Below are 26175 nucleotides of genomic sequence, written 5' to 3'. Positions count from 1 at the left end.
CAAATTTCTTAATTTCAGAGTGCATAATTATTTATTCATCACTGCGTATGTGTCAATTCGTTAAAAAAAATCGTTTAAAAACAGAGAAATGAACATGTCATAATAATTGCGAAACAATAAATTTTTAATACATTTGAACACTTTAAAAATTAAATCAATCAAGGGATGTAATGGACGTTGTTATACAATCAGGAGACAGCAGTTATTTCTTAAATTTGGGATCTTGGTATAATATATATATTTTTTTTATAACCTGTCACTAACCACGTCTTTTCTTTTGGGTTGATGCCACGTCCACGGAAATGATGGTGCGCCCCGACGTTTCGGCACGCCGTGTCTGCAGCCATCTTTAAGGGTTGTTAATCCTCCTTGAAGATGGCTGGCTGGAATAAGCCATGGCAGAAACGTCGGTACACAATAGGACGTGGTCTCAAAACCCAGAAGCCAAGAAGAAGTTGGCGACCCTGGCCACGAAATCTAATCTGATTGCAGAACACAGGTGGCCTAATCGTGCGGCTGTGAGGCGAGTGTAAAATGTTACCTGCGACGCAGTGTCTGATCCAGCGAGGGGCACAGGGGGCAAGGAACCCCCCCCCCCCTCCCAACCACTCGCCCACCCAAACTCCGAAACATGATTTTTTTGGATTCCCAGCAGAATTGTACACATGTTTGAATTTCAGCCTATCACGAAATTAATACGCGAATTTTTCCGGTCTCTACTGATGGTGTATGAGGAAGACTATCGTTCAGACCAAACTGTCAGTTCGGAATGAGCAGTCCGAACTGGGATGCTGGACTGATCGTGTGTCGGGGGCCTTAAAGCTGCTTACAAACTACGCTGATTTTTTTTTTGTGTGTTAACACGTTATGTCAGAAAGCTGATGTTTCGTGTTAACGTTTCACGTCAGATCCCGGCAGTGTTCACATTGTTCTGTTCTTTCCTCGTGCCGTCAAATGTGTGGATACCATAGTTTTGTGAAATAGTTGAAGTGGCTGAAAGTGTCGTACTTCTAGACAAACTTGACGAAAAAGGAAGAATGTGACGTGTTGGCTCTTACACGGTGGAAATAAAAAAATATATGTCCTTCTAATTTCTCTAACGACTGCTTCCCAAGCTTCGGCCCTGGCCTGCTGGTTCCTGTGGTCTTTGCTCGAAATGTCGTAAAAAAATCTCGTAAGTCCGCACTAATTCAATCACTTGTTCCTCCATCGCTAGTCGCGTCTGGTGCACAACACGTCTGAGGAAAATTCAGAAGTCCATGAACTTCGCCCCGATGCGTGTTACGATTCGCCCCGGCATCAGCTGACGCAATAACGTGCGTTAACACTGGAAAGCCAGAACAATGTGATCACACCCGCGTGTATCTATCCTGTAGCACGTGTTGGCACGGTTCGCCTTCTCCGCCACATGGAGCGGGAGGAAGGAGGGGGAGAAATGTGACGTAGTGGCCAGTACCGAGTGCAGTCGCCGAGGAGATAGCTGACGTGGGCCGCGCAGGGGCGTAGCCAGGGGGGGTTTTAGGGGTTCAACCCCCCCCCCCCCCCTTAGCACCAAATATTGAATTAATTTCTTATTCATCACTTAAACAAATTATATATTAAAATAAATAAAAATTTTACCATTACAATATTTAAATTTAAGTACCGAAAACTGCTAAAATAGCACTATTTTACACCTTAAAATCCAAATTTTCCCGAGGAGGACTCCCGGACCCCGCGCTTTAATACGAGGGGGGGGGGGGGGGCATGCTTCTTAACACCCCACATACGCAAATCCTGGCTACGCCACTGGGGCCGCGTGTGCGGTATAAGCCGACCCGGGGGAAAGGCAGCACGAGCAACGACGTTGACACGCGGTAAGCGTTACGGAATCTTTTTTTTTTTTTAATTTTTGAACGCGAGAGTAGTCGAGACTGCCGGGTTGTGAAACCGGTGGGAGTGTGAGCGCGCGCGCTACCGGCGAGTCTACGAGCGTGGTGGTACGAGTGCAGCTTCGCGGCTCGCTGGCTGCTGCTGCTGCTGCTGCTGCTGCTGCTGCTGCTGCTGCTGCTGCTGCTGCTGCTGCTCTTCGCGCAGGCGGCGGTGCTCGCGCAGGCGGATGGCGTGCGTGTTGATGAAGCCCGTGGCGTCGGCGGGCCGGAAGTCGCCCTGCTCGTCCATGGACACCAGCGAGCGGTTGTACAGCGAGGAGGAAGGGCTGCCGCGCGCCGTGGCGAGAACTGCGCCCCGTCAACACGGGAGGACAGCGTTAACTGCGGCTCCAGCCAAGAGGTGGGTCGACGGGGTTGTGAAGGGGGAGGAGAAGGGGGAGGAGAAGGGAATAGAGAAGGGAATAGAGAAGGGGATGAGAAGGGCGGGGACGTTTTTTAAGCAAGAGTCTCTTTCAGTACTCGCCAGCGATGTGTAGCATATATCCCATCGCATCACAAACTATGTATTAATACAACACTTAAAAAAATATATTAAATTTATATTATATATTATACATTATTATTCCACAACGTAGTTATAACAGTCACGTGGTAATGCGGCGCGCTATACAATATTTCTCTCTCTCTCTCTAATTTCCCGTGGAAATTGTTTGCGCTCGCTGACAAAGCTACGGCACAAGCACCAATTGTACAGGCCGCACCGGAAAAAAAAAATTGAACGGCGCACCTTTCTCCTTGCTTCCCGTTACACATTTCCGTTCCTTGACTTCCGTCGAATCCACGAAATTATTCCTACCAAACGCCGCATACCGAGAGCCAAGATGTTACACATCATTAATGAGTAGGGACCGGAAAAATTCGCGGGTTCAATGACCTGCAGGTTGCAGGATGAACACCATAGTTCTACGTACACTCGGTCAAATGCCACCCACTCATTGGCTGCTGTCTTGTGAGACGTCCCAGCGTAGCAGTATGTGATTCGATAAAGCTTTGGTTGGGTGTATCTCATTGGCCCAGAATTATCCAGGTGAGTTGAGAGCCAATAGCAGAGGCAGCACTGAGGTATAACTATTTGAATTCTAGCCTATCGCGAAATGAATCCGCGAATTTTTCCGGTCTCTATTAATGAGATCCCACCCACTCCTTCACCCAAGATGGCATGGACGAATGTGTCTTGCGGGAAAAGTCTTGGAGCGTGTTGTTGAAGGAAGCGAAGCTATGGTCTGTGAAATGTAACAACTGGCCGGCGCCTGGAGTTTGAGTGATAATGGGGATTGTCGGCCGCCATCTTGGACTGGTACGTCATGGTGGCCATCTTGAATAAACTTGACCTTGAAAATTTGCCACAAATTGCCAAAAATGACAAAATTTAAAAACAGGCCAAAAATTCGCCAAAATTTCTAGTTTTATGGACAAAAAAATGCCATCAAAATATCTAAAAAAAAAAAATAGAAATATTAAAATTTCCCTACTTAGAGGAGAATTTTTCCGTTTAGAGGGGGAAAAAAATTCTGTTTTGGTTAAAAAAATTTCAGAGGCTTGAAAATTCCTAAAAGTTTCTTAAGACTCCTAAAAATACGCCGCCCTAAGCCACCGAGGTCACGACCTAGACTATTAGGATGTCATGGCCATCATTTTTAATTGTTTCGTAACCGTTGCAGTTATCGTTACGTTCGCCATCTTGAAAATCCGTGATTATTATCCAAAAAATAAAAAATAAAAATATTTAATTACAATTTTATAAAAATTTAATTAAAAAACACACTAGTTTTATGGGGTCCTCGTTCGAACTCGTGAGAGTAAGAATAAATGGCGACGGATCCTTCCTCCACGGAAGCCACCGACAGACTGGCCTCCCACCATTAATACAGATGTATATATTACGGCAGATAGTATGACGTCACGTCCACCACACACTCGCAGTGCTCATTCATCATACACGCCCCTACTCCTGGGTACGCCACTGCCGCGCCTCGAACAAAAAATTAATTAACCAAACCAAACCAAATTTTGAAAATCTACGTATAAAAAAATAGTTAGAACTATGATAAACGGGAATAAATATAAGCAGACGACACAAATTTAAATTCAAGTCTTCTAAGGGCCTGCAAATTCGTAATTATTTAACCAACAATACCGTGTCAATATGTTGGAAAAGATGATAATAATAATCACGGAAATATGATCCGAAAGTGAATGAGGCATGAACAATGCAAAAGCCGATCCCTGGGGATCATCAAGAAAATGTGAGCCAACTTGCTAAAAAGAAGAAAAAAATTAAAAAAACTCAAGGCCACACTGTCTCCGCGTTACGCAAGTTACAGACACAAACACACACTGTTTATATTAGATGTTTTATCGAAGCCAAATTGAGAATTTAAACGATAGAAAACGGTCATGGTGTTGAACAAACCTGTTTAAACCAAGATGGCGTGTTTCGGTTCCTCTACCACCTCCCTTGAAGTGGGTGGCTGTGTTCAGGGGCGCAACAACAAGGGGGGGGGGGGGGGAAGTGTATTTTGCTTACCCTCAGAAACCTAGAAGTGGGGGCAAACGGGGGCAAAGAAAGTGCTGTGTAATCCATTTTTAGATAATAAAACTGCTTAAATAGCACCACATTTTCCACCTTGAAATACAAATTTTCCCCGGACCCCCCGCTTCAATAAGGTGGATCGATGATTCTTTATAAAAAATATATATTGCCACCCCCCCCCCCCCCCTTTTTGGAAATTTAGTTGTTGCGCCCCTGGCTGTGGTAGTAGCACTATGTAACAAACTGGCAGAGAAAAGTTTCAGCACGCACCGACACGCGAAACCAGAACCGGCACCCAACCCTTCCCCCCTTCCCCCCTTCACCCTTTTCTACCCCCTGAAGCACCGCACAGAGCGGCGGTGGTGCCCCCTCCCACCCCCCACCATCCCTCTTCCCGGACAACCTTTTGATCTCGACGTCCGAGGGGGGGGGAGGGAGAAGGGGAGAGGACAGGCCTATTGAATTACGAGCTGCAGGAAGAGGACCGCACAGTCGCGCGATAACGCTGTTAGCACCCGGCCGGGCAAGGCCCCTGCTCGCTCGCCGGCGGCATTAGCTTTGATAACACGGCGAATGAGCGCCGAGAATAGCAGGAAGAAGTGTGAAGGGGGGAGGAAGCGTCATCTGTCTCCAGTCTCCACAACAATCTCGTTTCACTCCCGCGCGCGTCATTGCGGAAAGCTGTGTGATCCGACACACGCGTGTTTCTTTTCTTTTTTTCTTTTTTTTTCAGCCTTTTTCCCAAACCTCTGTTCGTCGTCCGACCTGACGGATAGCATCGAGTAATTTAACCCCGATTTAGAATGCATTCCAATTAGTTCCCGTGTCGGCTAGAAATTTCAAAAACACGACCGAGTTGATCGCTACAAACAACGGGTTCAGCTATAGCGTGTCTCGTCCTCGGATATCTCTGCATTGGCGCCTTTGTTTCAGAGTGTTCTCTTGCCAGATATACCAGAATGTACAAAAAATATATATATATATTTTAATGTGAAAATTTTGAATGAGAATTTTGGAAATAAGTTTCTTTGTTAAATTTCATCAAGATCATCATCTGATAATATTCAATTCTTAGTATTAAGAAAATGAAACGAAAATGGCACATATATATCATTTTTGTATATAATTTAATATTAAATAATTTGGATATGTTTGACCATTGTAAATAATTAGGGGAATGTATTGTTATTAATAGTGACTGACTGCTGTAAATTCTTTATGTAAAATAATAATTAATGTTGATAATTGATTTTTTTTTAGATTGATTTCGAAGAAATACTACCTATTGTAGCCATTACCATGATGTGACTTCCGGAAAATATTTGTATAGTTTTTTTTTTTTTTTTTCGTTTCATGGTCCATAGACTTCAAAACAATCATCAACTCAAAAGTTTATATAAGTATATATATATCACAATATTGTAGACAGATTAACTGCCATGATTGTTCACAAATCACTTCCAAACTGATACATAAAATAAAGGAAAATCTAGTGTCGAGTTTGTTAACGGGCAACATCCGACCAAAGGGGTAGAAATAGGGAAGGTATTTAATCAACAGAAAAATCACTATAACACCTATGATATAAGTTATCACATCCGTTTGGACATATTATAACACGTAGGATTAATACCAATAAATTTGTTTGAATAAAGTTTTGATACAACCAACAATATTTGCAAGGGGTTGAAAAAACAAGGGTTGGAGGACACAAAAAAAATTATTAAACTCTTTTTGTATGCACAACATGAAATTCCCTACAAACCGTTTGTTAATATTATAATTTTTATCTTAAACTTTTGTTTGAAACAATTTTTGATAAGATGAACCATTGTGCAGGGTTTTTAAAAAAATAAAGGGGATAGAATTTTAAAAAATTCATAAATTAAGTACCATGTACACTATTAAACCCATTCTGTTTTATTGTAAAACCTTTAATTATTATCTACAACCTTCGCCTGAAATAAATTTTTTATACTACCAACCATTACTGCCAGGGGTGGAATAAACAGGGGTAGAATGACAAAAAAATTCATAACTCTCTTAGTAGGCACACTGTCAAATCCATTCAAATTGTTTGTAAACCTTATAACAATTATCCAAACGTTTGTCTGAAATAATTTTTGATACAGCCAACCATTGCTGCAAGGGGTGGATAGAGGGGTTAAAATACAAAAATTTTTAATTCTTTTAGTAGGCATACAAACAATTACTGCAAGGGGTTGAAAAAACCTGGGGTTAAAATAAGAAGACAAATAAAACTTCCCTACAATGTACTATATTGAATTAATGTTTATTTTTATTTAACTTTTTAAATGTTGTTAAAAATTGTTGTCTAAATTTTATTTAACAAATCACTACTTCAAGGGGTGGAAATAACAAGGGTAGAAAGACAAAAGTCATTACTTTTTTTCATAGATATACTATCATAAACCCATTATCATTTATCGTAAAACTCTTAAACTTTATCTAAAACCTTTGGCTGAAACAATTTTTTATGCAACGAACTACAGCCATTAAAACAGGGGTTGAAATAAAAAAAAATTAAAACTTCCTTAATATCAAATTTGTAAAAATTTATTTATAACCATTTTAATATTACCTTAAAATTTTGTCCAAAAAAATTTTTATACTACCACATATTAGTGCAAGGGATGAAAAAAAGTGTTTGTGAAGATCAAAAATAATGGCATAACTACCTTAGTAGGCATAATATGGAATTCGTTACAACATTAAATGCTGGATGCATCGAGTTAAAAACATTCAAATTATTTTCCCTACATGGATAATGATAAAATGTTCAATCAATATTTTTTTTAATATTGATGTTATGTGTATTAAGTTTTTTTAAACATTCCAGGCATTTGTTTATATAAGTTTACAAAAAAATTCCAGAAGAAATAGGTTCTTCAAAATACCTCTAGGTTGTGCCGAAAGGGATTTTTTATTTCAGAATGTATACAGCTGTGTTAATCTGTTAAAATGCACTACGTGATGGTCTTGGAGAAATCAAAAAATTGTAAAATTGAACCTTATTGTAATTATTGATCATATACAAAACAAGTATTTTAATGTTAACAAGCCGGGTATTATCTATCTGGCGACAGTGGGCGCCATTCGCTCTTTACATCAATCCAAGCGTAAGAGAGACTGTAGTGCACATGTTTTTTTTTTTTTTCTGCGTGTGTTCTCTGCCAGTTTGGGAACTGCTGACGCGTGTAATCGTCGCTACAGCGAGCTGTCGTCATTTAAAATTAAAAAAACTGCGTGTTCTTTTTTATCCCCGCCTCTTGGCACCCTTCGGGATTTTTTTTTTTTTTTCGTGAAGGGATGTACTACTCATTATCTAGCAAATTGCTACCCTGCAAATTCTATTAATGTGAAGCGGGCCTCCTATGTAGAAAATGCGTGAAGTTACTCAGTTTCAGTGTAGAATATAACATTTGGTTAGCAAAAAAAAACTTATTGCAGTGTAATCACCAGTCAAATCCGTACTTTTTTTTATGATAATGATGTTAAAGTAATGAAGATCAAAGTTCTTAAAACACAAAAAAACAATAATGATGGAAAATTATATCTGGGATGAATTTAAAGATATAATGCAAACAGTTGGGCTGATAAATATCATACAGATCCCACCAAAAGTTTAAAGACCATTAGTAGATTAAAGATTATATTTTAGTTATAAAGTTCTGGTAGTTATTACTTATTTATTTTTATAGTCTTCAAATGCTAGTGGTATAAATTATAACGTATCTAATTAACAATTACTAATTTTGAAGAAATTTTACAGCAGTAAAATTGCTTTTTTTTTTCAAGGTTTTTGAAATAATGGAATTTTTATAACTTGTATATTCTGACAATCTTTATATAACATAAACTAAACCCTCGCAAATATATGGTAATTTTTTTCAAAAAAATTCAAAATTAGTGAATTAAATTTAAGTAAATGAATAGCAGTTAATAGAAAAATATTTTATTGCTTTCATTTTTCTTTTTTATAAAAACTCTGTTAACTAGGCTTCAAAACCCATTAAATAGTAAAATTTTTTTGCAATTTTATTGCCGGTACGAAGCATAAAACTTTAGAACAAAAAATTGTTATGTTAGATGTTATAATTGTTTTAAATGTTTTGGAGGACCTTTACCAGTTAGTGGATTCCAACAAAGCAGAATATCGACCTATTATTATAATACACATATATACAAGCAAAATACCACTCACTGACTCATCATCAGTTCTCCGGAATTATAAAACCTAAAAACATAAAAATTGGCGCTAAATGAGCATCCACTAAGATCTGATTTCACGGAAATCAACCTCCCAGGGGGTGAACGGGGGTTACGTAATGACGGCCTCCGAAGGGGCGGGACTGCCGGGGGTCCGTGCTACTCCCGGCTGTAGCCCTGGCCTGCCCAGCACAACAGAGCCATCGAACCCCTCCCCTACAAGGTAACTCATTTCTATGCTTTCACCCCCCCCCTCCCTTTTCCCAAACACCCCTAAAGAGACTCGACACGAACACTCGCCCTAGAGCTGTTCAGAGCCAAGGCGCTGGACCTCACCTACGCTAGACTAAACACACCACACAACTCATCTCCCCCTGGGACCCCACAGACTCACTGCACGCACCTCCGCCAACACCGAACACACACACCAGACAAACAGAGGTGATGGGCGGCATCCTGCGAGCCTCCCAGCCTCAGCCACAAGGACAGGGAGGCTAGCAACGGCGGTGACGTCTCATCACAGTTGGTGACGACGCACAAGTCCGCACAAGCAACTGATCCGAAACCCCAAAGAGAGTATAAACGAGGGTGGTTTGGTGCACGTTTCAAAATTCTATTCAGTTTTTTTTTTACATATGTAACATCTTAGCTTTCGGTATACAGCATTTGGTGGGAGTAAATTCCGTGAATGGAACGGAAGTCGAATGGAATGGAAATGTGTAACCGCGGTCCATACGTGGTTTCTAATCGAAGTTTACAAAGCCAAAGGGAAACTTCATATGTAGTATAAACTTTTTAGTGTATATTAACAAGTTGAGCAGTGTTATAATCAAAATCTTTGTCTAAAATCAAGCATAAACCCGGGGTTTTGGTATTATTTTTATTCAAGTTTTTTTAAGTCTTTTCGGTTTCATCGGTGCCATTTTGTCTAAATCAAATGATTCAATAGTCAACGTAGCTGCTCCAGCAGCAAATTCCAGCAGCGGGCGCAGAAACTAATAATGTACTAGTTGGAAACACAAATTTGCGTATGTATTCATCACACTCGGAATTGTACATTAAATTAGGCGTCCAAGTTCGTAATATAAGTGTATTTGCAGCATGAGAACACATTAATTTGCTGGTTACGAGGTTGGGTGTTGCTACGCATCACTAGCGAGTACTGAAAGATCCGCTCACATGTGGCTAGGGGCGCAACAACTAAATTTTCAAAAGGGGGGGGGGGGAATATATCTTTTAATAAAGAGTCATCAATCCCCCCCTATTGAAGCGGGGGATCCGGGGGTCCTCCCCCCGGGAAAATTTGTATTTCAAGGCGGAAAATGGTGCTATTTAAGCAGTTTTATTATCTAAAAATTGATTACACAGCACTTTCTTTGCCCCCGTTTGCCCCCACTTCAAGGTTTCAGAGAGGGGGGGGCAAAATACCCTTGCCCCCCCCCCTGTTGTTGCGCCCCTGCATGTGGCGAAGCACGAGAGATCGTCCACTTCGTTGTTGTTTGGTGAGCTCGGCGGGACGGGGGGGCACGCCTCACCTGAGCCCTTGTAGAGCTGCACGTGCACCCAGCCGGTCACGTGGGCCTGGGCCAGGGCGATGCTGGCGCGTGCGAACTGGCACTCGGGGCTGAACCAGAACCCTGCAACACGCCGGGGCCGCAACTTCCGGGCGGTAAGCCACGACAAACGAGCGAGAACTGGTAATACCAAGCCAGAAAAAAAGCAGGACTCGTTCGGCTCTTAGGGTGATGGAAATCGCCAACGAACCAACCATACACTAAAAAAATTTGTTGTCTGTAAAGTCGGTTTACGGACGATAGTTTAACGTGACGTCATAACAAAACATTGATTAAATGATTGCATACTTTTATGAATAAAAATTGAATAATTTTTATTGAATTATCACTATTTTGTATGGATACAAAGGAGTGAAATGAAATCTACGATTTAATTGATAAATTTACTTTTTTTTTTGCAATCATTGATTCAAATATGTTTATTACTTTAACGAACAGATTATTTTAACTATAACTTTTATACACGTTTGCTATTTAACTTCTTCCAATCTGTGTTATTCTGTTAATGATAGGACGATGATAGGAAAAGTAGGAAACGAATGGGAGTGTTTCAAGTTTAATGTGCCTCGAAAAAGTCAAATCGATGGTTGTTCCAATCGAGTGGAGGAGAGATAGATGCGGCGCAAGAGTACAATGAGCGTAACGGGACAAAGCGTAAAGGGGACAATGTGCGTAATGGGACAATGAGTCATTCTTTTATCGTGCGTGCAGCCGGCGTTATTCGATTTATTAGACGTCCCGTTAAAAAAAATTTTTGTTCTTTTTATGAGGACAATCGTCGGAAACCCAATTGCCAAAAGAATATCACTTGTAAAAATGAAAAGGCAAAGCTTGTAAAAATTGCCAAATGGTACAAAGCTCTGCCTCGCACTTCCACCGAGAGCGGGACCGGCGGGATCCTCCACCGGGTGGGAACGTGCAGGAAAGGTCACCACAGCGCGCTCACCGTTGTAGACGTAGTCAGCCATCCTGTGTGCGAGGTAGGTCTTGAGCCGCAGCACCTCGCGGTCCAGGCAGAAGGTCTCCAGGTCGACGTGTGCAGCGTGCAGCACGGAGCAGCCCGGGGTCTCGTACACGCCGCGGGACTGCCGACAGCCGGCACATCGCGTCAATCCCCGGGTCGCTACTGTCTCACCGTGCGGCGTTCGCCCTCGCGACCCGACGGGAACAAAAAAATTGTGTATGTCTGTACCTCGGAGGCATAATACATGGGCGCCCATGCCTGGGGGGGGCTAGCCTTCCCCTCTCCCCTCTCTTCCCAGCTCTAGCTTTCAGTGAAAGGAAAAAAAATATAGTGTAGTCAGGTGTTTCTATTATTCTATTATAAACCACAATATACCATTTCTATAAATAAAGACAATGTATGAAAATAAAAACAATAAAACCGTAATTACGTGTTTTAAAAACAAAATTGACCTGAATATTAAACCATAAAATATTCAATTATTAGTTGGACATTTATTTTTATTACATGTGAAAATTCATCCCGTGCTTTGATATCTATGCATAGTATTTTTTTTTTTTTTTTTGTAATTTAATTAATATTTTGTAACCTTGAAATGCAATCTCATTGGTTGCCATTTGTAACGCTTCCATGCATTGCGAAAGCAGCAGACGTGATGTTTCCGTGCCATTGCAGAACGGGCCTTATCCGTTGTTTCCGTGGTGCGACGCAGAACATCGCGGCGACGTGGAAGCGGAGCCTCGCGAACGAGCGGAGCGGACCTGGGGAGACCCACCTTGAGCCCTATGAACCGGTTCTCGACGATGTCGACGCGGCCGACGCCGTGCTGTCCGCCGATCTTGTTGAGGAAGGTCAGCACCTGGACGGGGTCCGTCAGCGGGGGGGCTGCGTCCTCGCCGATCACCCACACGCTGGCCGGCACGCCTGGCCGACAACAGCGAGGTCACACGCCGCACTGTGGCACACGCTCTACTTGCTTCCGCGCAGTTTGGAGAACACTCCGAGGGGTCCCCGCCCTGCTGACGAGTGGAAGTGTTGAGCTGCTTAAGCTCGGGTACTAGCCTGCTGAGCTAGTAGAGGTCGGATAGGCCTCAGCTGGATCACGAGTAACTGGGTGACCAAGGGGTCCCAGGGATGTGAGAGGTATGGTTCCGTGACGGTTCTACTCAGATCCCACAGAGGGGGCTGGCTCTGTAGTTGGTCTGGGGGTTCACGGCGGAGCTGGGGGCCGGGTCGGTGGGGCCGATGTTGGGATGGGTCTCCTCAACCTCTCGACCTAGCCACGCGCTCTCCAGTAACATGACGCGATTGGAAACGGCGAATCTATTTCCCGGTTCTAGGAACCCATGCTGGACACTGGCAACAGCGTCAGGCATGTAAAAGACCCATCTTTCTCCTAACCAGGACCACGCCCTAACGGGATCAGCTGCCTGGGGGAGTATCGATGTTTAATTTGAGGTGTGAACCTAATGTACATGCTTCTGCGCAGTGGTGGACACAGGAGTTTATCTCAGGACTCGAGAGAAAAAAAATGTGAGCGAGTTTTTAAGTACTCACCAGTGATGTGCAGACATCTAACCTCGGTAATGAGCAAATTCATGTGTTCTCACATTGCATATACAGGATATATATATATATATATATATATATATATATATATATATATATATATATATAAATACAAAACTCTGACACAAAGTATAAAGTAATGCCGAGAGTGATCAAGAAACGAAACTTGTGTTTTCAATTACATTTCTTGATGCGAATTACGCATAGTTTCCATAGAATTTGCTGCCGGAGCAACTGCATTGAATATCAAATCAGATTTGCAGAGCAAAAGGTTAAACTGTATAATGAAACGGCTCTGATAAAAGAGAAAAAAGTCTAACATGAAAACATACTAAACCCTTTCTTTGGACCTGATTTTCAACAAGGAATATTATAAATATATGGCCCATTTTGTAAATTTCATTAGAAGCTAATATTATAAAGTTTCCCTTTGTTTTCCCTTATTTGCGCCCCCACTGATGCTACAATCACATGGGGAAATAAATAAATTGTCTGAAACCTCAATCATTGAGTTTAATGATTTAATGTCATTATTGTAGGGAGGAATTTTGAAAACGGACTCATTGACGCTACACTCACAGGCGAACCAACTTGGAGGAGGGGGGCCTGGAAATTCCCTCTTCCCACCCCACTTCATCTGATTCCAAAGTTGGAGTTCTCGCACAGAATAAAATAACTTTATTTTGAACACAGTAACCTCCCACTTATATTATTTTATTTCGTGAGCTTTTGTATTCACGACTGGCTACAACCATGGAAGTTGTAAAGTTTTAAAGTTAATGCAGTATTTAGTAACACTGAATACTTAGGTTCATAAAACTCATGTTGAACAAACATACACACATACATAAAGTTAGCAAGAAAGTCGCCCCCATGACATTACACGAAAACGTAACACAAGAATCGTATCAAAGTGGTAAACGTGGCAAATGTTGCCGTTTGTGCAAGGATGCTCGTTTTACCTTCCAACGATGCTTTCCATCATTGCATTCATTCACATAATTTATAATCTAGGCATATTAGCGCTCAGCTTGCAAGACTTCTGGTTTCATGTGTTATCATACCCAGCCTCCTTATGTAAAAGCTGTTTCCGGCCTCGTCAAAAAATATTAGTTTTTTTTTTCCCCCTCAAATATCTTGTTCCATTGAATATACAGATATTTTCACTCTTTAATTTTGTGTATAGGACTGAATTACCTAAACATTTGTACCCTTAAAACATTCTTACAGCTCTAGTTGCTGCGTAAATCCAGAGCCATGAAAGTTGGTAAAGTACTGTGGACATTATGGTTTATCAAAAATCCAGTAAAACACCATTTATTGAAACAAAAAAAAAATTACTGTCGTCTTAAATAACTTTGTTATCAAAGAGATGTTGAAACATAATTCATTTTTTCATAATCAATACAATAGGATTTTTTTTTTAATTTCTGGTGTGGGAAACTTGAATCAAGAGGCATAGCCAGGATGCATCCCCTCCCAAAATTCTGAGAAAAAAACTTTTTTTTTGCAGTCACCCTTTAAATGCTCGTTTTTTTTTTTGTTTTTTTTTTGTCTTAGATTATATGTTAAATTGGAATTCTCGGACTGACAATAGGTGTGAAAAAACAATTTAGGTAGCTGCACGGCTTGGAGTACGAGCGCTATAAGAGCGCGTGGGTGCTAACGGCGACAGTGGCTCACGCATCACATGCCTCCACGCGCCAGGCACAGAACTGGATTGCAGTCTTCCTCGATAACACGCCTCTATGGAGCTTTATGCAGTGAATCTGTAATTTTATGCTGCAATATTAAATATTACATCTTCCTGCACTTCCCTATACCATTTACAATACTAGGTTTAGTGTTTTTCCAATTCCAAAAAAAAAAACTTGTTTTAGACGAAACCATGGAACAAAACTTGTACAGACAAGTGTAATGGCTCTTAAATGCTATTCAAATTCATTCAAATGTGTGTATTTTTATATACCTATGTCACACCTGTGACAGGTAAAAAGAGAGCTAAAAATATAGATAGGTAAAACATATATTTTAAATATTTTCATTTCTACTGAGTGACATATATCAATATATAGAGATATATGAGGATATAGGTACATAGAGGAGAGTGACCAAGAGAAATATAGAGGGAGATAATATAAATATAGATGGAGATATACAGATAGTGATATATACATGGGAGGTATAGAGAATTAGAGAGAGGGACAGAGATTCTTTGAATATGTGTAGCTACTTCAAACAAACAACAACAACAAAACTGATCGAGGCATCGCAACGCATGCCGAGCTAGTTTTAAACTAGATGATGAGCGGTCTGCAAATGGCATGGAGCTCTGTACGCCTCTCGGAGACCCGGTCGGCCGCACATACCTGGCAGACAGCGCTGGGCTGAATGAGACCTTGTTACGCTGCTGATGCACGCTGATACTGATTGATTACCTTTCTGGAACTTGATCTCCAGTCTGGCGGGGGAGTCCGGGGCCTGCCGCGGGTCGGTCGTCATTTGGAATATGTTCTGGGGGGCCGGGTGGGCGGGATCCTCCAGCACCCCAGACTCGTAGCTGCAACAGTGACACCGGCCTCCCGTCACCACGGGTACTTCCCCTTAAGCTCAAATGGACGGTCTCCGGGTAAAAGGTAACAAGTCACATTTTGGTGATTTTTAGTCAACAAGTCACTTAAACTCTTAAGTATACTTAGAATATGTAATGCATTTTTAATCATTGGCAACTATGTTGGTAAACATGTTGGTAAATAAAATAATAATGCAAGAAAAATTTAAGTATGTATTTAAATTCAATTTTTATCTAAGAGTTTTTTTTTTGTTTCTCCTCCAAAAAGTGAATTCTTGACTTGTTACCTTTTACCCGGAGACCATCCAAAATCATTTCCCCAGTCCATCGTGCTCGATGCATTCTGTATTCCGCCACTACAGCGCAAGCGGCCCTCTTTCTTCCACATTTTTCTAGCTATGGTCTCTGTCATTTTAACTTGTCTCAAATATGGCAGTTTTTTTGACATGAAAGTCTTTAAAATCTCACCGAAACATAAAGGGTACCAGAACAGAAATTTGTACCATAACGAAAAGATCCATGTCATCTTGCCTTAATAATTCCCTAACTGTTAGTCTTAGAGACGTAAGTGCGGTGAAATTATTTAACGTATATAGTCAGCTCCCTGATTTGACCTTGAGTTTGTCTCACGCATGGGCAAGTAGGCGGGTTAGTGGGGAAGGGGAATTGCGCAGATTGGTAAAAATCAGTTCTCTTGCTCCTTTCTACTCAGTGTAGCTCACGACTCAAACGTGATAGCGCGGTGATTGGTGTGTTTGTGTGAAGAGTTTATTTAGATTGATATATTTAATCAAAAAAAGTGTATTTTTGGAAAATATTTACATGTAAAACTGTAAAGTAAGCCTATAAAAAGGTATTAAAATACAATATGTCATCCTCAGCCAGTGCAAGAGCCAGTCGAAAATATAAATCAAGCCTATCATGGCTGTGGGCCACGCATAGGTACCCCAATGTCCTTTGCAAAATGAGTGGAAGCGTAGCAAAGCTGCTATGGCACGCTCAGTGAATATTGCTGACTCCGCAAATTACCGTTGAATATTAATCAAAATAAATAATTATGTACCATTCAGTGTCTGTTTTGTATTAAAAGTTTAAGTGCGCAGTCAATGTCTCGTTTTCATTTCAATCCATTACACTAAGAGCAACTCACTTGACACAGACATTTTACATTAAACTAACGGCCATGTGTCCCGACACGGACCCACCCAATTTTTTTTTTTAATAAGTATCGATTGTCTACGTATCCAGAGTTTATAAACAACCTCAAACATGTGTTGCTTTTGTAATAACAGTTTGTAAATAAGGTACCATGGGTAATACTTTTGAGAGCCATTGAGTGTGAGACAAGTTACATGAGACAGGGGTATTTTTAAAAAAAAATGTACTTGCAGAGCTGTGTACCATCTAACCTCGGTAACGAGCAAATTCATGTGTTCTCATGTTGCAGATACACTTATAATATGAAAATCGGAAACGAAATGCAAAATAGAGTACTTTAAAATAATGCTTAGTGTAATATATACATATATAGTGTTTTCAAATACATTTCTTGTCTCCAAATCAAACAGTGTCCGCTCCTGTTGGTAGAATTCGCTGCCGGAGCAGCTACGCCGAATATTGAATCATTCGATTTTAAACTCTATAAAAAAAATGGCACTAATAAAAGAGAATAATACTTGAAAAACATATTAAAATCCGTGGCTTTGGACTTGATTATCGACAAGGAATTTTATTAATACACTATACCCATCTTTATAAAATCCATTAAACAGTTAATACTATAACATTTCCCTTTGTCTTTGAGAACTTTGGTTCGCGTCATCCACTACAGATGGCAGCACAGCACCGTGGTTACACATTTCCGTTCTATGCAACTTCCACTCCTCTCACTAAATTAGGTACTCCTACCAAATGCCGTATACAGAGAGCTAAGATGTTAGACATCAAAAATAAGATTTTTTTTTTTAATTCGAAATAACTTGCATCAACAATGAGGGGTTGTTCAGTTACATTATAATTCTCAACATGCAATACTGCATTTGTGGTTTGTGATTCCAGGTGTTGTATAGTTAATACTTGCATCACCTAAAATAACCTCCAGCCTTCATCGATATCTCGTATATATTTTTAATAACTTCAGGGAAAGGGGGGGGGTGTTGCTTCTGCCACTGTGCCCACACTTGCATCATGGTTGTACAGAAAGACTCTATGTACATGCTGAGGCGAAGTTAAGGATCAGTCTCACAAGCCATGTAGATTTTTTTTTTTTTCCATTTTTTCATCTTTACCTTTTTTTCCAGGGCTATTTCTAACATTTTTAACTCGATACCTCCTTTGCATGTGTTGTGCTGTCAGACATTTTCAATATCATGGATGTAAAATGGTGTGGAGGTCTTTGTGACTTTTCACACCCATGATATTACACTATGTGAATATCTGTTGAAAATATTTGTGGGAGGTACTGAGTGTTAATTTTATAAATAGCACATAAATAGTAGTGACGAAAAAAACTAAAAATTCAACATGGCATCTGAGACCTTGAAGGGCTACATGCACTGGAATAAATAATGCTTTTAGGGGAGAATCTGAGGGGGTGGGGACATTAAAAATTAACTAAAAATACCTACTGGTTATTAATATCCAGGTATATTCGTATGTTTACCGATATCTTTGTAAATTTACGAGTAAAGAGTTAAATTACTTTGAATATGAATACACAAAAATAGTGTCGTTAAAATAACCAAACATTCAAACACTTGTTTAGTCTACAGCATAAAAAATACACTTCATCCTCCCACATGCTGTTTCCCCTGAAATAAAAATTAACACAAAATTCTGAGGTCGGAATCCATCTTACTTTCTACGAAGATCCAGTTATTTGAAACTACGAAGAACCCTACATTTGTTTGAGGCACTGAAAATTTTTTTTGCTAATGGGTAATGGAACATAAATATTCATGTAAAATTACAGATATTTGTCGATTTGTACATTTAAATCAAAACAACTGTATCACTACAAAATAATAATGTTCGCAGTAATACTGGGTTCAGATTATTACACTAGAATTTTTATGCTTTGTGCTGTCACAGTACCTCCCCAATAGTTGAAGTTATTCGTAAACCGTTCCCTAAATAGCTTGCCAGTACTAACTGCGCGCATGATGAGCATTATACCATAAAGTTAAGTCAAACTGTTGAATATTCTATCATCTTTCCCGTGTTTTAAAACTGTGTATTATCTGGATAGCTTAAAGCCATGTGTTGTAGGAAGCTACAATGTCCCGCACCTGATGTGCATGAGGTTGGCGTCCATGCTCCAGGGCTCCTGGGGGGTGACGGGCACCGGGACGCCGTGGCTGGAGGCGTACTGCAAGAGGTCCTGGCGGCCGCGGAACCTGCTGGTGAACTCCTCCAGCCGCCACGGAGCGAGCATCTGGCGGGCAGAGAGCGGCGCAGGTCCGGCTTACAAACTACACCTTGAATTTACCAACAAAGCTGGTTACAAATCACCGGTGACCTTCGTTAATTTGCGATTATCTTTACGGGAACTGCACTGTACGTGAATCCACAGTGCTTGCAGAAACATTCATAAACTTTCCGAGTCAACAGCTAGAACGCCATTTTCCCTTGCACTTGACTGTTTACAGAGGGCGTGAATCCGTAGAATCACACAAGGGGATCCGCGAAAATTCGCAGGGGGATCGTGTATTGCGTACTGACATTTTTTTTTTTTTAGGCCAATATGCGTACAATAAGCAGACATCTTTAAAATATACAGAAAGCCTTCCATGAAACATGGTTTGGATGTTTAGGGTCATAAACCCCGTTTCACAGTAACAATTTTGCAAGCGCAAGCTGGCTCCACTCAGTGAGGGACTTCTTCATTCCAGCCCCCCTCCCCCCTCCCCTTCCCGATCCCCGGGATCTACACCCATGACTGTTTACCCAGTTCACAGCGGAGCACGAAACTAAGAAGTCAAAATACTCCATAGTTTTTAAGAAGATTCGTCTATCTGAAATTACAAAGAACTCTTACTTTATTTGAGGTAATTTCTTCATTAAAAAATCAGTAACTTTACTGTATTTTCTAACTGTGTACATAAGAAAAACCAAGAGACAAAAAGTATTCTGCAACCACATTTTAAAGTAGCGGTTTATAAACTGCACACGGCCCAATAACGCAATGCAACTTCCAACTTTTTTTTGGCGTTTAAAATGCCATGTTGGAAGTAAAGTGTACCGAGAACTTTTAAAAACATTAAGTTCATAGAAGGTCACGATGTTGTTTTTATTGTAAACGTGATGTTTTCACTTGTTAAACTTCCGTACAGTGAACGAAATAACACATAAATCAAATAATGTAAATTTCATACATTTTTATGATAAACATGAATGAATGAAAGAACCTCGGGGAAGAGAAGCATTGTCTGAAGTTTTACATTAAATGACCATGATTTTCTTGCGCTGATTGAGTGTGGCGTTATTACGTTATTGCATTCCTTTCGTAGTTTATAAACCCTACCTTAAGGAGCCATCTTAGTAGGGGGTGTATACTTGTTAGTGAGGCGGGATGATAAATGCAACGCTCACTGGTGTTTCTAGCACGGATAATAATTAAATTGAATGCCTTATTGTTTTTAATAGTGACCAGCTGCTACTAATAGTTTCTGCTGTGAAATAATAACTGTTGTTTGGCCCTGAATTATTATATTCTTCTTTCAGAAAGACTACAACTGTCAAAAGACACTATTTTATGTTCTTGAAAAAATTAACAAATAGCAAAATTTAAAAAAAAAAAAAGTAAAACTTATTAAAATTAACGATGGTAACCAAAATAATAATTTTAATGTTAACAAGTTGGGTTGTATCAATCTGGCAACAGAGGGCGCCATTTGCTCTGTACTGCAATGTAAGCATGGGACGTCATATAGCTTCAGCTTTTAAGTACCTAGTTAAAGCTTGTAGCACACAATGGATGGTTTCATATAGGCTGCAGTAAAATATAGAAGATATCATGCGTACAATGTAGTTTATAACTAGCTAAGGGAGATATTATAAATGTCTTGACATGCCAAAAATGGGGATACATTTTAAAAAAAATTTGAATTATAGCAAAAAAGATGTAAAAAAAAAAGTGTTGCGTGGGGTCCACGCCTGACAAAAGTGAAACTTCTTGCTTATTATATAATTAGGTATGTAGGAAACGCAATTCCCTTTCACTGAGGTTGCAGATAAAAAATATATACATTTATGTTAGCGACAAATTATGCGATTGTGAAAGTATGTGATTGTGCTGTTATGCAATTGTGCTGTTATGCAATTGTTCAAGTATGCAATTGTTCAAGTAATGCAATTGATCAAGTATGCAATTGTTCAAGTATGCAATTGTTCAAGTATGCAATTGTTCAAGTATGCAATTGTTCAAGTATGCAATTGTTCAAGTATGTAATTGTTCAAGTATGCAATTGTTCAAGTATGCAATTGTTCAAGTATGCAATTGTTCAAGTATGAAATTTTTCAAGTATGAAATTGTTCAAGTATGCAATTGGTCAAGTATGCAATTGTTCAAGTATGCAATTGGTCAAGTATGAAATTGTTCAAGTATGAAATTGTTCAAGTATGCAATTGTTCAAGTATGCGATTGTTCAAGTATGCGATTGTTCAAGTATGCGATTGTCCAAGTATGCAATTGTTCGAGTATGCAATTGGTCAAGTATGCAATTGGTCAAGTATGCAATTGGTCAAGTATGCAATTGGTCAAGTATGCAATTGGTCAAGTATGCAATTGTTCAAGTATGCAATTGTTCAAGTATGCAATTGTTCAAGTAATGCAATTGATCAAGTATGCAATTGTTCAAGTATGCAATTGTTCAAGTAATGCAATTGATCAAGTATGCAATTGTTCAAGTATGCAATTGTTCAAGTATGCAATTGTTCAAGTATGCAATTGTTCAAGTATGCAATTGTTCAAGTATGTAATTGTTCAAGTATGCAATTGTTCAAGTATGCAATTGTTCAAGTATGCAATTGTTCAAGTATGAAATTTTTCAAGTATGAAATTGTTCAAGTATGCAATTGGTCAAGTATGCAATTGTTCAAGTATGCAATTGGTCAAGTATGCAATTGTTCAAGTATGCAATTGTTCAAGTATGAAATTGTTCAAGTATGCAATTGTTCAAGTATGCAATTGTTCAAGTATGCGATTGTCCAAGTATGCGATTGTCCAAGTATGCAATTGTTCGAGTATGCAATTGGTCAAGTATGGAATTGGTCAAGTATGGAATTGGTCAAGTATGCAATTGGTCAAGTATGCAATTGGTCAAGTATGCAATTGTTCAAGTATGCAATTGTTCAAGTATGCAATTGTTCAAGTATGCAATTGTTCAAGTATGCAATTGTTCAAGTATGAAATTTTTCAAGTATGAAATTGTTCAAGTATGCAATTGTTCAAGTATGCAATTGGTCAAGTATGCAATTGTTCAAGTATGCAATTGTTCAAGTATGCAATTGTTCAAGTATGCGATTGTTCAAGTATGCGATTGTCCAAGTATGCGATTGTTCGAGTATGCAATTGGTCGAGTATGCAATTGGTCAAGTATGCAATTGGTCAAGTATGCAATTGGTCAAGTATGCAATTGGTCAAGTATGCAATTGGTCAAGTATGCAATTGTTCGATAATACAATTTGTCAAGTATGAAATTTTTCAAGTATGAAATTGTTCAAGTATGAAATTTTTCAAGTATGCAATTGTTCAAGTATGCAATTGTTCAAGTATGCAATTGTTCAAGTATGCAATTGTTCAAGTATGCAATTGTTCAAGTATGCAATTGGTCAAGTATGCAATTGTTCAAGTATGCGATTGTTCAAGTATGCGATTGTCCAAGTATGCAATTGTTCGAGTATGCAATTGTTCAAGTATGCAATTGTTCGAGTATGCAATTGTTCAAGTATGCACATATTCTGCATCATTTCTACCTCTCCCCTGCCATCTTTCCCTCTATCGGTTCCACCACCATAAACCTAACTATTCTCCTTTTCTAACTGTTCCTCCACCAGGTACCGAACTATTCCCCTCATGCGATCGGAATCTTCGTAAAGCTCAAACTCAGCTAATAAGTTTCACGATGGCCCTGGAGGCTTGCTGGCCAGACGAGGGCACAGACCTGCACCCGCGGCAGCAGCGAGCAGCAGCTGAGCTCGAAGCGTATCTGGTCGTTGCCCTTGCCCGTGGCGCCGTGCGCGATGTAGGCGGCGCCCTCGGCCTGCGCCAGGCGCGCCAGGCCCTCGGCGATGCAGGGCCGCGCCAGCGCCGTGCCCAGCAGGTAGCGCGACTCGTACACCAGGCCCGCGCCCACCGCCGTCCACACGTACTGCTCCACGAAGCGCCGCCTCACGTCCTCCACCACCACCTGCCGGGCATATTTGACGTGCGACATCCCGGCTCTCGGTACGAGTGTTTCCCTGACTGCGATGGAAGCTGAATGATTGGAAATATGCAACCCACGGTGCCAGGGCCGGCACGTCCGTACAGGCGAACTAGGCAACCGCCCAGGGCACCAAGTAGCTGGGAGCGGCGCAGCACGACACGTAACACCTCATATAACATGTTTAACCATTATTGAAACTAGATGAAAATTGATTTTTGTAACAGTTTGGAATGTTTATATTGATATAAGTAATTATTTAAAGTCCACGGTGACCTGTTTATGATTTGTAATAAGTAAAAAAGTAAAAAAAAAAAACACAAGCCTACTTACATTTGACGGTTGACAAAATCTTAGGTTTACGTGATGTAATTTGAGGCAAGGAAAAAATTTTTTGGGGTGTCCGGTGGTGGGGGGGATTAAGGTTTTTCGCCTAGGGCGCCAATTTACTTTGCACCGGCCCTGCACGGTGCCAAAGTCATCAAGATGGCGGACCCACGCGTAGCAACACAAATCCGTGTGTAGTCACTTTCGTAAACATTAGACATATACCAAACGTATTGGTGTGCCAAATGAAACTTTATGATAGCGAAACTATCCTGGAATGTATTTGGTAAACTAAAATAGTCACGGCAGAAAGAAATTACTTACAAGTTTTAAAATACGTAAGAAAATAGTATTACAATGAGTAAAATTCGTATCCTCCTTGCAAAATCATTATAGGCTCAGAGCACAGCAGTAGAGTGCCCACTTATAAAACTCAAGGGCAAATTTTTGACGTGGTTCAAACCTCTTCACTAGAAAAAAAAATAATTTTTTTAATAATATAATATTATATTATAATAATATTTCATCAGCTCATTAAGGTTGTTTGTTTGTAGGAAAATATTCTACTTAGGCCATAGAATTATAACAACCAAAGTGTGGGGAAACTTTATATAATTAACAGTTTAGTGAATTTTAACAAGATGTACTATATTTTAGTACGATTTCTTGTCAAAAATCAGGTCCAAAGCCATCTCTTTTTGCCAAGGTTAGATGCTACTCATCTCTGGTGATGTAATGTGAACTTATTCCATCGAATTTTATAAAAATAACACACGGTTATTTCAGGAAACCATCGTCTAATATAAGTTCCAGGTTGGCTTAACAAGTGGTTTTAAGGAGATTATTTTTCAACCCTCCTTTTCCCTGAGGTCTATTCCATAACCATGCCCTTCCTCCCCAATAATGCCCATCTCCCCAAATTATGTGGGCCCTGCAAATGTAAATGGGCCAGGGCCACACCCTCTGGACTCAAGACCTCCTTTCTAAACGGAGAGAGGCGTGTGACGACAGCAGGAGTGGTCCTAGCCATATTTACAATCATTCACCCCTTAAGAAGTAGAATTTCAGGAAGTAGTAAAAGAGTTGGAGGATCATACATGATCATAAATCATACTGCATTAATTACATCACTTAATTAGCTTCAGAGATACTACTTTCATAATAAAAAAAACCAAACTGACCACCTTTTCCCACATTTTGGGGTTGACTATATAAAACTTGTGTACAAAACATGCTATTAAATAATATAATCACCCTCAAATACCTTTTAAAGTTCAATTTTACAGCAAACTGTGGCATGTTAGGATTGTAAGCTATTTTAATAAATCAGCCAATAATAGCAATCAGCTTTGAGTCATATACGAATATGATGCTTACTACACACAAATTGCAAACAGGCAGTTTCACGAGACGTGAATTTCTTTAACTTCCCTTTTTTTCAATCCTGGTTCTCTCATATACTATCTACAATATCATCCATTTCTTAGTATCATGCTTAATTATAAACAGTTTAATGTTCCCAACTGTGTAAATGTAACACAAAATAATTTTAGATGTGCATACTATTTGCTAATTAGATAACTAACCTTTTTTGCTCCAATTTTAGTCGCCTTCTGTCTGGCTTTGTCAAAATCTTCATCTTGACCGATATCAGCCTGAAAAATATAAACTATTCTTTCTGTAGTGTTCCTTATACATAAAAAGTTGTAATGCTGTATGAATGAAATTCACCTTGAGTAACAAATTTTAGAAATGAAAATCAGCCCATTTGTTACTGATAAACTAATTTCTGTTAAATTTTAACTTATGTTAGTTTGTCAATGAAACCATATCCCAAGCTGGGGGTAAAACTGAATATGAGGAAGCAAAAGTCTCAGGAAACTTGACGACAGTCGTCGTACCCTCCCAGATACAGAGGCCGTACCTGGCCACCGACGCGGGCCTGAGGGGGCCTGTTTTCCCCCCCAGTGAACCCCAGTGTGTGCGACGGCCAGGGACGCACCCGCGTGCGCCCTAGCATGCCAACGAGTGTTTTTTCTATGTGACTTTATCTTTTATTTCAGTGTGTATATATTTGTAAACGATTAAGGGATTTGAATGTGTGTAATTAACTTATTTTATTTATTATTCATTGTGCAAGTTCGCTGTGTAATTAATGTCTCGTGTATGTCTTTGTAAATAATTCAATAACTTTTTCTGAAGTGTTTCGCCGTAGTATGTAATTGCAGCCTGGCGCGCCGCGGGACGGAGCTCTCTCCCACGCCGGCCGATTTTCCCCTCCCTCCCCGCCACCCGCGGGCGCCGGCCCGCGGGCGAGCGGGGAGAGGCAGTCGCGTCCTGGTCTCGAGCGGAGACAGACGTGTTCGTTGCTCCGCGAGCCGCGCACGTTGCGCTCGGGATTGAACGTTCGCTCAGTCCGCAGTCGGTCACGGCAGCTGAGCTGCCACCGCGGATCAGCTTAGCATTGTTAACTTACGAGTCATCGGGAGACGTGTCTAGCGGGCAGTTTCTACAACGCGAACGTGGTGCTACGAGTCTCTGAACTTTTCGCCGTCCACGGAACATTACGTAACGGGCCGCGTATGTACAGCGTTCCGTCTTCGGGCCCTTTCTCACTGGGTCAGCCTAGCATTAATAAACTTTACGATTCGCGCCGAAACGTATTTGAGAACCGCCCCGTCATCAGGGAGTCCGTGTCGCCGTGGTAGGGCACTTGTTCCGCGACGGTTCCGCCAGGCTGCGGCAGGACTTTATAAGCGTTAATAAAAGACGGCTCGTGAAATTCGTTAATGCCGTGTTCTGCTTGCGACAACCTACCAACATTCCTCGCAATCACTTCACTCTCCCTCCAGGTCCCGCCTTTCCCGGTCCCGGCCACGTTGGCCTGGACCCACACCTCTCCGACGAGGGCAGTACGGGCATAACAGGACATTTATTTCAACGGGAAAACGGGGACCTGAAGCCGAGGGACGTCATTTGGCGCCCAACTAGTGTGGCCGTAAGCATACGCAAGCGCACGCAAGCGCACGCAAGCGCACGCAAGCGCGCAGG

The 26175-nt window shown here is 40.6% G+C and overlaps 1 protein-coding gene across 2 annotated transcripts in view; it reads right to left on the bottom strand.

The window, feature by feature from the left end:
* Positions 1-1760: 1760 nt before the first annotated feature.
* LOC134534954 (argininosuccinate synthase) overlaps positions 1761-26175 on the bottom strand; it is a 37884-nt gene continuing 13469 nt past the window's right edge. For both annotated transcript variants that reach the window (XM_063373703.1, XM_063373704.1), the window contains 8 exons: positions 24711-24779; positions 22537-22782; positions 18661-18806; positions 15240-15361; positions 12008-12156; positions 11215-11353; positions 10230-10331; positions 1761-2219 (listed from right to left, as the gene is read on the bottom strand). In XM_063373703.1, the coding sequence (XP_063229773.1) occupies positions 1966-2219; positions 10230-10331; positions 11215-11353; positions 12008-12156; positions 15240-15361; positions 18661-18806; positions 22537-22782; positions 24711-24779 (1227 nt within the window). In that variant the 3' untranslated portion in view covers positions 1761-1965. The remainder of the gene's footprint in view (positions 2220-10229; positions 10332-11214; positions 11354-12007; positions 12157-15239; positions 15362-18660; positions 18807-22536; positions 22783-24710; positions 24780-26175) is intronic.

The sequence above is a fragment of the Bacillus rossius genome, chromosome 8, assembly GCF_032445375.1.
Source record: "Bacillus rossius redtenbacheri isolate Brsri chromosome 8, Brsri_v3, whole genome shotgun sequence".
In the NCBI taxonomy this organism is placed as follows: domain Eukaryota; kingdom Metazoa; phylum Arthropoda; class Insecta; order Phasmatodea; family Bacillidae; genus Bacillus; species Bacillus rossius.
Note: the sequence above shows the minus strand (reverse complement) of the source record. Positions and strands in the feature narration are given on the sequence as shown.